This window comes from Halyomorpha halys, unplaced genomic scaffold (genome assembly GCF_000696795.3).
Source record: "Halyomorpha halys isolate HHAL.00 unplaced genomic scaffold, Hhal_1.1 Scaffold183.1, whole genome shotgun sequence".
Lineage (NCBI taxonomy): Eukaryota > Metazoa > Arthropoda > Insecta > Hemiptera > Pentatomidae > Halyomorpha > Halyomorpha halys.
The window spans coordinates 76849-89369 of NW_027114717.1; the positions used below are offsets into that span (position 1 = coordinate 76849).

Here is a 12521-nt window from a genome sequence, read left to right on the forward strand (position 1 = left end):
ATATAAATAGACGTACGTATTTTTCTTTTGAATATGTTATTTTTTTTTTTTTTTATACATTATATCACATAGTTGAAAATTTAAACAAATAAATAAAATATAAAAAATTTTAAAGAAGATTTTGCTGTATATTACATTTCAGGTATTACTGTTATCATGTAACACTAAGCTTCGCCCCCTCAAACAATATTTCCTAAATACAGGAAATAAAATTACAATACTCATAGTAATTTTAAATGCATTTTTTGTATTGAATGCAAGTTATGAAAAAGACAAAATGCAATACAGATTCTTTCAGCATACATATAAATTCCTTCATAATAATTATTTAACAACGGATCCTTATCTTTTGCGATTTAATTTCGAAATCGAGGAATTAGCGTTTTACGCAGGCCGGCATTGTTCACGTAAGCATGTGATTCCTCTGCAAATACAATAATTCACAAGGCCGTTAGTAATCTATTCTAAAGTTTAATATTTGTTAATTGAAAAGAGTAAATAGCCCAGACAATGAGAAGGTTCTAGCGAAGAATAGAAGAGGGGAATCTTAGATATAAGATACCACGCTTCTAGCTTCTGCACTCCACTAGATCGGCCTTGCTGCCTCTGAAGATGTTCGTGTATTTGGTCTTCCTGGCGTGCTTTGGGAGCGTTCTCGGCTTCGAGGACTTGGGTAAGTAAAAGAAACTAATCAGCTTTATTAATTACATTAATATTATCTATATTTCAAGAAATGAAAATTTAATCAATCATATTTCGAAGGATAGGTATCAAATGAATTAATTCAAAAACAGAATAAATTATTATCAAACATATTAAATAATAAAACGAAGGAAATTATTGGAACAATGGTTTAAAATTCTAATAAATTAGTAAAGTTATCATAATTTGTCGAAAGGATTTTTTTCGATTTTAAAATAAGCAATTATTTTTTTTTTTTTTCTGGTTGAATATTTTTTTTTTATTTATCGTTTTATTTTAACTTACTTATTTGCTGTTTACTTATTATTTTTTGATTACTTAATTTTTTATTTATTGTTTTATTACTGTTTTTTAATGGTTGATTTATTTATGAAGTTATAGTTTTTAATTTAAAATTTAGTCAAATCACTATTTCGTACGATAGGCATCAAACGAATTAATTTTAAAAACATAACAAATTATTATCAAATATATTGAATAATAAAACGAAGGAAATTATTGCACAATGGTTTAAAATTCTAATAAATTAGTAAAATTATCATAATTTGTCGAAAGGATTTTTTTCGATTTTAAAATTAGCAAATTTTTTTTTTATTTATCGTTTTATTACTGATTTGTTGTTTACTTATCATTTTTTGATTACTTATTTTCTATTTATTGTAATTGTTTTATTTTATTTTATTATTGTTTTTTACTAGTTGATTTATTTATGAAGTTATAGTTTTTAATTCAAAATTAATAATTCGAACGATTGGCATCAAACCAATTAATTTTAAAAATATAATAACTTATTATCATATACGTTAAATAATAAAACGATTCAAATTTTTGCACAATGGTTTAAAATTCTAATAAATTAGAAAAAGCAAACAACAAATGAGTTTGTATCAAAATTTATGGGAACAGGTTTTTTTTTATTATCTTAAGACTTTACAAGGGAATATATATTTCTTAATTCCTGGTTAATTACTTATTTTTTATTTACTGTTTTTTTTTTACATATTTTTTGTTTATCGTTTTTATTTTATTATTATTGATTATTGGTTGATTTGTTTATTAAGTAATATGTAAAAATATTAACTTTTTCCTGTTTTTTTTACTCATGGGGAAGAAAATAGGAATTAGGAAAATTTGTAATTTCAAATTCAGTCAAATCATTGTTTCGAACGATAGGCTACAAATGAATTAATTTAAAAAAATATAAATTATTATCAAATATGTTAAATAATAAACCGAAGCAAATTATTACACAATGGTTTAAAATTCTAATAAATTAGTAAACTTATAATTTATCGGGAGGTTTTTTTTTTCTAATAAATTAGTAACAACAAGCAATAAAGATTTTTTTTCTATCATTTTTATTATTATTATGTTCCCTTCATGTACTTCATGTACATAATTAGTTTATTCTTCTGTTATATATAGAGAGAGATAAAAATATTATTTATTCTTATGTAATTTTTTTTTTCATTTAATTTTAGAATGAATGTGATCAGTTATCACTATTACCTATTGCCCAACTAGGTTAAGTTTTAATATTTATCAATAAATAATGCTTTGATAAAAAATTTCTAAAACTTGTACATAAGGGCTTTTGAGGAGCCTAAAACAATTCTGAATTGTATTTTCTTGAATAATAAAATATTATAATAAAATTTTCTATACTATATCATAGCAGCTTATCTAATAGAAATAATTCGTAAATAGATAGTGGTATTAATTATAATAATAAAAACGTAAATAAATGAAATTTGTTAAATATATTCGTATATGTCTTTTAGTTTACATTACTTAATTTTAACATTAATGATTCGAACAAAACACAAAACATATTTTTTTCAAACTTGATTTTTTTTTTTTAATAATTTATTTATTGTTATTTACAACTGTATACACATATATACAACAAGTAAATTTGCTGTAGGTGACATAGTGACATGATAAAAACATGTGGAGAATCTACCCACTGATAGAACTCCAATAACATTTCTAGAGGAGAAGATCTCGAGGCTATCTTCTTTTCAGACGCCTAGGAGGATTATTAGGTAATGAAGGAGAAGCCAGGTTAGAAACAAGTGGATTTGGGTGGTTGAGAAGTTTATTATGGAGGGAACGGTATCTGGTTCTGGCCAAATCAGCAACAAATGGAACATTGAGGTCCTGATGGATGACTTGATTTGTGAAAAAGTAAGGAGCATTAAGGATCTTGGACTGTAAGGATTGAATTCTGGAGGAATTTGATGGTTTAGTGGTTTAACCCCAAAGCTCAACTCCGTATGTCCAGTTAGACCTTATAATAGTTATGTAGATCAGTCTTTTGTAATGGATTGACAATTTAGACCGTTTGTCTAGTAAATGTTGCAATAGTCGGAATCTAGGAGCAGTTTCTTGTCTATTTAGTCTTGTATGAGGATTCCATGTCAGTCGTTTGTCGAGATGTAGTCCTAAGTAACTGATCTGTTCGACAGGGATACAAGGATATTGTAGGGGAAGAGGTCATGGGTTTACGTCGAAGGGTAAATGTGGTTTGGCGGGATTTGTTGGAATTTATTATAATCCTCCAGTTTTGGCGCCATTCTTCAAGGGTGGTGATGTGGGATTGGTGGGTTTGGGATACAATGTAAGGAATATTGTTCACTGACAATAGACATGTGTCATCGGCATACGTGGTGAGGATTGTGTTAGGATGGGTTGGAATGTCAGCTGTGAAAACTGTATAAAGGATAGGACCAAGGATACTACCCTGAGGTACACCAGCAGACTGACGGAATAGGGATGAATAAGCGCCGATGTAATTTACTTGAAATAATCTGTCGGAGAGATAAGAACGGATAATGAGGAAGTATGTAGGGGGTAGGAATTTACGGATCTTGTTTAGCAGTTCTGGGTGCCAGACTCGATCAAAAGCCTGTTACATTCCGCGCTCCAATGAAGACGAGACATCAATACTTGATTTTAAATCAAACTCACAACAAAAGAAAAATGTAGTATCTAGCCCGAGAATGTTCTGGAAATACCATCCTTTGAAAATTATTTACCTGACCTCACTATAATACAATCTAATATATTATAAACTTTAATAATATATATTATCATATACTATAATATACGTTTATATACTTATTAAAAGCTATGACAATATTTTTTCATTAGACCAATTATTATTTTTTTTTATTTTTGTAAAGTAAATAAATTGCGTTAGTTATAGTATTGAATAAAAAAAAATACTATTTTTTTTATGAATTAATATTATATACAAAATTTATTTACTTTATAAAAAAAAGAATCTAAGGTTCAATTAAGAACCCTCGACGTTCTTAATTAACACGTGTGTATACTATTTTTCAATCTAGTATCATACAATATTTTTTTTCTAGAAAACTGTGATCCCACGTCCGTTATCTATCCTTGTGAGTAGTCCTGTGAACACGGTGTAGTTGATCACTTTAATACAAATTGGATTAAAATAAGAGCTCGATGTTAATTGAAATTTAAATCTGTACCAGGAAGGCAATATTTAGAATGAGGTTACGTTGTTATGTTAATGAGGGGAACGAATGAATGAATCAGTCCAATCCAAACACAAGGGAAGAGACTAATCGTTTTACAGACCCCCACTGAGATATCGCAGTTCAGTAGCAGTGGTTTATAGCTCTGAGCAACACAAACAGTCAACTGCTTCCTCTTTTCATATAGCATGATTGTCGCTATTTCCTCATTGATAAAATTACTGCATAAATTTAATATTTGAGTTAGGGTCTGCTTATGGGAGGGATCTGGGCCTACGGTACTAGCAGGAGTAGGATTTATTGGAAGATCTCTCATTGAACGTGTGTACTAATTAAATGTAATTTGGTCCGAGTGCGGTCAAAGAAAAACTCAAATATTCGTAATCCTATTTATTAAATAAATCAAAATTGTATCCTTATGTAGTCTCAACACTTTTTATTACATCAATAGTCCAACGTTTCGGCCATTTCGGCCATCCTCAAGGACAATCAAAATATTTAACAGCTTATTATATATTCATTTTATAACATATATAACAACAAAATTATCACTAATAATATAACATAGCTTCAATATAAATTCTCACCTCACATCAAAATTTAAAAATTGTTTTTCAAGCTATTCTGCCCAGGTCATTAATTATAAGTCAAACATACCTTATGAAAAAGTCAATTATTAGAGAGTCATATTTATTATTAATAAGATTATGTTTAGTTACCTATTTTTTAAAAATTCATAAACATTTGAAAATTTTAATTTTCAATTTATCCACACTATCACTAGGCTGACCTGAGTGAGTGGAAGGTTATAAATAATTTATATATTCATTTGTAACACATATAACAACAACATTAGCACTAATAATATAACATATCTTCAACATAAATTGTCACCTCACATCGAAATTTATTTTTTTTAATTATTTATTTATTGTAATTTACAATTGTACAAAATAATACAATAAGTAAATATGTAGTAAGTTTCATATACACTTAAAAATCTTGGGAAGGAACCACCCATTGGTGGTACTTCAAACATTAATTTAAACTAGAAGGTCTCATGGCCATCTTCTTTTCAGACGCCTGTAGTGTTTGTGATGCATTAGTTGGGTCGTTGTTTACAGAAAGAATACATGTGTCATCAGCGTATGTTGTTAGCACTGTGTTAGGGTGGGTTGGGATGTCAGCTGTATAAACCGTATAAAGAATGGAACCTAAGATACTACCTTGAGGAACACCGGCGGACTGAGAAAAGAGAGACGAGTAGGCCAGGTTATGATTTACTTTAAAGGTTCTATCAGTGAGGTAGGAGCGGATTATAAGGAAATATGTTGGGGGTAGGAATTGACGAAGTTTATAGAGCAGACCTGGATGCCAGACTCGATCAAAAGCTTGTTCAACATCGAGGAAGACTCCCGTGCAGTACATACCGCGCTCCAATGTGGAAGATATGACATCAACCACTCGATGACTCTATTGCATGGTAGAATGAGATGTTCTAAATCCAAACTGGTGGTCAGGAATAACATGATATGAGTCAAGGATTGGATAGAGGCGTTTTAACATCGAAATTTAAAAATTGTTTTGCAGGCTATTCTGCTCAGGTCATTAATTATAAGTTAAAAACCTATTTAAAAAGTCAATTATTAGAGAGTCATATTTATTATTAATAAGCTTACCTAAGCTATATCACTACCATATAAACAAACTAATTATAACCTTCCTCTCACTCAGGTCAGCCTTGTTTTTAATTTAATTCAAATTACAATTTGTATAGGTAGTGATAGTGTGTATAAATTTAAAATTAAAAATTTTAAATGTTTATGAATTTTTAAAAAATAGGTAACTAAACATAGGCTTAGGTAAGCTTATTAATAATAAATATGACTCTCTAATAATTGACTTTTTAATAGGGTGTGTTTGACTTATAATTAATGACCTGGGCAGAATATCCTGCAAAAGAATTTTTAAATTTTGATGTGAGGTGAGAATTTATATTGAAGGTATGTTTTATTATTAGTGATAATGTTGTTGTTATAAATGTTATAAAATCAATATATAATAAGCTGTTAAATATTCAGATTGTCCTTGAGGATGGCCGAAATGTCCGAAATGTTGGACTATTGATGTAATAAAAAGTGTTGAGACTATACAAGGGTACAATTTTGATTTATTTAATAAAATAACAATTAGAATTAATAACAAGAATTAAAAAAAAAACTTGTACAGTGAAGGTTAAAATTAAATAAGAATAACAAAAGATTTTAGTCAATTAAAGGAAACAAAAAATAATGTTATAAGTAATATAAGTAAAGAGTATTATTTATTATTTATAGATTATTTAGATAAAATAAGAGTAATAAAGTAAAAATTATTTGATTCAGCTGTGTAATTACTAAATTACTAATTCTCTTTGGCTTTTATGTGCATTTTTATTATAAATGATAATAATAATAAGATAAGAACGACGTAAATCAGAAAATTCAAGTTCCTAAGAAAGTTGAATTTGAATGACAAACGTTCATTTTCAGAAAAGTTGATGAACATAGTAATGTTTTCTTTAATTGTGGCACATCTGACTGTATGTATCAACGTATGTTTACTATATATAACAAAATGGCTTAAATATTAAAGTATAAATTAATATTTTATATATTTATATATAAAACCTATATATTTTATAATTGGAGAAGTTTGTCGGGGGGTGCGGTCAGCAAAGAACAACATTAATAAACAAAACCATCATATGTTAGTTGATGAAGACCTGAAACTCAGGTGGAAACGTCGGCATAAAATAAATAAATATGATTTTGTTAATTTATGTTGTTGATTGCTGACCGCACCCCCCGACAAACTTCTCCAATCATTAATCTAAGGTCAATTATCCACACCTCATTATATATTTTATAGTATAATATTATATTATCCTATAAAATATATAGGATTAAATATTTCAAAACCCTCAGAGATCATGATTAAACAGTGAAATTAGTATTTCTGTTTTTAAAATCAAAAGGTCTACTGACACAAATAAGTCATCGAACAGACAAAACAAAAATAAATAAATAATTAAAATTAAATAAATGCAAGCAATATTAAATAAGGAATAAAAGGCGTTAATGATCAATGGTGTTTTACACCTCTAAACAAAAACAAAACAAACCTATAAAAAATGAAATCGATTTTTCTTTCATTATAAATGTAAAATTGAATTGAAATGAGAATTGTCAATATCGATTAAATTATTTTATCGTATATTTGTTTTCAATTTAGGAATAAAAGGCGTTAATGATCAATGGTGTTTTACACCTCTAAACAAAAACAAAACAAACCTATAAAAAATGAAATCGATTTTTCTTTCATTATAAATGTAAAATTGAATTGAAATGAGAATTGTCAATATCGATTAAATTATTTTATCGTATATTTTTTTTCAAATAAGGAATTCGTTCAATTAGCTATGAAATTAAGGTGAATTGTTCCACCAATTTTGACAATGAGATAAAATCAACAATCAAACAATCATAAACAAGACGAGTGAAGGAGGATTAACAATTACTATGTCGAGACAATTAAAATCAAGAAAAAAAAATATCATAAAGATGAAAAGATAAGTCATTAAAAGTTCAAACAAGATAATTCTTATATTGCTCTTGTTGAAAAATATTTTGGTTACACGTTCAAGGACTATATAAACAACGCGTAATTTCATTAAACGTACATTATGATGCCAATAAAGTGGGTGTCTGACCCTTCAGAGGTTATGGAGGGAAGACGGCCATCAAAACACTGAATTCTGAACGTACATTATCCAAAAAAAGTTAACAATCGAAAATAACTTTGTATAGAATATTTAAACTATTTTATTATTTACTTTAGGGGCAGTGAGTTTTAACTTCTATAAGGTGGGTATCTGACCCTTCAAATTGTTTAAGAGAGAAGAAAAACTGCCATTAATGAATTCTCACACTGCTACCTAAACGTAAATGTTAATAATTTTTTTAAAAATAATTTTGTATTAATAATTTAAAACTATTTATTAATTGGTAGCGTTATTATTAGCGAGTGCAGTAGCACCGTGGTAAGGTACGTTGCTACTAACTTAAAAGGACCCAGGTTTGAATCCGGCTGGGCAGAAAATTGTTTTCTGTTACAAATGTTTCGTTCATAATTTTCGTCTCCTCCGGTTATTAGATATTTTTTTGCGAAAACATTTCGAGTCCCTGATCGACGTAAATAGGTTAGTAAGTGAAAGTTGTCTGATGCGCGAACAGCACCAGATTTTTAATTAATAAAATTAAATCTGGAACAGAAAATAAAAATAAAGTTATAAGAAAGTCGATATTTTTTAAAAATATTTTTCATGACTCAAGTCCTCCATTGATGAATATTAAACATTGGTTCTTAATATTTTTTTGGCTGTGGAACCCCTACATAACCATTTGAAACAAACAGAGAGACAAATGCCTAACAAAAAACTAACAACAGCTAGGAAACAAACATAAAACCTGTGTAGAGCTAAAGAAAATCAGAGGTAGTAAAGTTTCTAAACAGTGGTGAGTTTTTTAATGACCCTCTTACCAGGTCATTTTAAGCATACGAGGGAGAGGGGTATAGAGGTTAACTAGGGATACTAACCATGCAGAAGAGTCATTTTTTTCATGGTCACATGGCAGTCGCTTAACATCCTTCCAGAGACGCCCCTCAAAACCTTATTCTACTGAATCAGTTTTTACGAAATCCTCCCATCTACGTTTCGGTCTACTCCTCTGAAGTTTACCCGTCGATTCGGTCTTAATTAATATTTAACAGAACTATGTCCCACAACCTTACACGCCCACCTTATTAATGCTATTACCTGAATTACATTTATCGGGTGCAATTCCCTTAATTCTGCGTTGAGAAGCCTTCTAAATTCTCCCGTTAATTTATCCTTTTTCGGTCCGAATATTTTTCGTAATACTCTATTTTAGAAAACCTTAAGGCGCTGTTCATCGCTTAGTGTAAGAGGCAACGACTCGCATCCATAAAGATCAGTGAAAAGCGTAATTTTGAAAATTCTAAAGATTTTGGTTATAGAAGGCGTGAACTAAGCAGTTTCGATATTGAAAATTAAGAAGCATTTCCCGCCTTCAACCTAGTTTTTATATCTTCATCAATATCTTCTTTTTTTTAATTATAAGGTTTATATTTATATCATATTGTTAGTCACAAAGTTTATATCTTTTTTTTTTCAGACGAGAATTACTGGAGGACAGTAACCATGGAAGACCTCCATACAACTCTAAATTTCAAACACAACTTCAACATCGCCAAAAATGTCATCATCTTCATTGGTGATGGAATGGGGCCGTATACCATCACGGCTGCCAGGATCTATTCAGAAGGGGAAACTGGATATCTCTCTTGGGAAAAATTCCCTCACATAGGAGCCGTAAAGGTATCACGTTTACATTAAACATTATGAGAGGAGAAGATGGTCGGGGGATGCGGTCAGCAGAAAAAACAAAAAAACGAACGAATTATTTATTTGTGCCGACGTTGTTGTTGTTGATTGTTGCTTAAAGGGGTAAAACCCTCTGGTCATCAACGCCTATGGCATGACAAAATTAAAAAATAAATAAATAAAATTAAAAAATAAATAAAAAATATAGAAATAAAAAAAAAATTAACAAATAAAATAAAATTAGTAAAAAACATAAAAAAATCAAAATCAAAGAGAAATTATAATTTATAAAGAAGGCGATATGCTTTTAAAAATTCAAAAACTCGTGTTATTTTAGCTTCCTCGTCTGCGAGAGCTTCAGATAAATTTGGGGTCAGTCCTATTCTATTTATTGTTGGCAAATAGTGAGTACACTCTTCAAAAATATGTCTAATCGTAAGAATGGACTGACAGTATTTGCACGTTGGAGGTGGCAGTTTTCTGATCAGGTGAGAGTGCGTGAGGAGAGTATGACCTATTCTCAAGCGGGCCAGAGCAACCTCCTCCCTCCGGCTGTTGCGGTAGGATGTCGACCATGGTTTTACTGATCGTTTTATTTCTTTTAATTTACTCGGAGAGCTTTCATCCCACTTGGCCTGCCATTTTTCTAATATTTTTAATTTAAGGGCTGTACTGAGTACTGATGGGGTAAGAACGGCGGTGCCTCGGCCAGGGAGCGTGAGTGCCTCTCTGGCAGCTTTGTCTGCGAGCTCGTTACCAACAATACCAATTTATTAACAATTTGTGCCGATGTTTCGACCTGATTTTCTGGTATTCATCAGGGCTATTAAAACAAAAAGACAACAACCATCATTAAGAGAGAAAAAAATAATAAAAATAAATAAATACAAATAAAATAAAATAAATAATAGACTAGAAATATGGAAATATACATAATAATGGAATGAAAATGATTATTAACTATATAAATAAAATTATTTGATTAATAACTATGGACTAAGACAGTAGTAAATCGATAACATAATTATTAATAGATTGATGCCATAGTTATTAATTAAATAATATATATAACAAAAGACTGATGTGAGCATCTGTCACTTATGCACAAAAATAAGACCACATCTGTCAAGTCAACCTGTCAAAATGTCGGCAAATGAATTATTTATTTGTGTTTTTTCTACTGACCGCACTCTCGACTATCTTACTCCTCTTATAAATCTACGGTTAACTATCTTCACATAATTAAACATTATTATTTTTTTTTTAATGTTTAATCAGCTATAAAATTTTTATTTTGGATTAGTTAGCATAGTACTGACTACGCTTTATCCCAATATATTGTGAACCGGAGCACTTCTCGAGAAGTCGGAAGGTTAATTTATTATTTTTGTAAAATTAAAACAAAAAACATACCATACAGTAAGTGAAATAATAGAAGAAAATCATAATTTTATAAAGACTTTGATTTGAGATAATCTTAGCGAATACTTGGTAATAAAATCTGTTATAATAATCGATAATAATGATTATAAATAAAACCCAACCCGAGCAATAGCACGGCATTTTATTATTAATAAAAATAAAGTCAAACGAGTTTATTTCAAAACAAAAATTTTATTGCCGGCTAAGTTTTCTTAAACAATTTTTTTTTTGCCACTTCGAATTATTGGATTGTTCGGAGTACTAAGGATCGGATTACCGAGATTCGTGTAGATCCATTTTGGTATTTTTATTAATTTTTTTTTTGTAAAGATACACATTTAACACAATTTATTTATTAATTTTCTTAAAATTATAATCAGACGTACACCAACAACTACCAAGTTCCTGATTCAGCAGCAACAGCTACTGCGATTTACACTGGAGTGAAAGTCAACCAAGGAACCTTAGGAGTCGATGTATCAGTGAAGAGGGGCGATTGTAACGCCAGTCTTGTAGAAAAGAGTCATCTGGAAACATTAGCCACGTTGGGGCAGCGAGCAGGAAAAGCGACTGGTCAGTATCTTTTATTTTATTATTTGACCGTCCTTAGCTGAGGTGGTTGAGGCCCAGGTCTTAGCAACCTTAGGACTGAGGGCTGGTTTGAATCTGGGTAGGGGTGAATTTTTTCATTTCGTGGCGGCCTCACGCAATGAAGTTTACGCTTGATACGCTAATTTCATTCGGAATTATAGCAAAAGCGAATTTTTTGCATTTTATATAGTTTCTATAATGAAAAAATATGTTTGTAATCAATGTCATAAATTTAATAATAAACAAAATATATTATTTTAAAAGAATATATCAAAAGGTAGAACAACCAAAATAGTAAGTTTGAAAAAAAAAATCTCTTTAAAATTAATAATGTTCCAAGTTTTTAAATTTCATACCTACAAATTTATACCGGTATTTTCTTTAAATTAAACTTTGGCTTTAAATTGTATGGAACAAATATTTTGAGCCTTTAAAACACTTAAGGGGCAAATTAAAAAACAAAAAACATTTAGAACATTTTTCTAACATTTAGAACTTAGTTTAACATTTTTTACTGTAAATATTTGACAATATTTTAGATATAATTATAATTTACTATATCATAAAATATCTGAAAGTTTTTAAGATATATCGATAGAATAATAGTACTAATATTATGAACAATAGATGTGCCTAAATAAGGTAATGAAAATTATATATATTTTTTTAAATGATCACTTTTCATCAGGGGTCTAAGATAGAAAATATTTTTTCATTAATAAAATCATTTAAAATTTTACGTAAATTATTCCTTATTTAATTTTTTTTTTTTTAACAAATCATCCCAAAAATAATAAACAAGATAAATTGATAAATATATAATCTTTAAATTTCTTTCTTGAGACTGGCAA

The 12521-nt window shown here is 29.2% G+C and overlaps 1 protein-coding gene across 1 annotated transcript in view; it reads left to right on the plus strand.

Moving 5' to 3' along the window:
- The first annotated feature begins 515 nt into the window (after positions 1-515).
- LOC106679190 (alkaline phosphatase) overlaps positions 516-12521 on the plus strand; it is a 24925-nt gene continuing 12919 nt past the window's right edge. The window contains exons 1-3 of the mRNA XM_014418202.2: positions 516-673; positions 9449-9651; positions 11460-11652. Coding sequence (XP_014273688.1) covers positions 613-673; positions 9449-9651; positions 11460-11652 — 457 coding nt within the window. The 5' untranslated portion in view covers positions 516-612. The remainder of the gene's footprint in view (positions 674-9448; positions 9652-11459; positions 11653-12521) is intronic.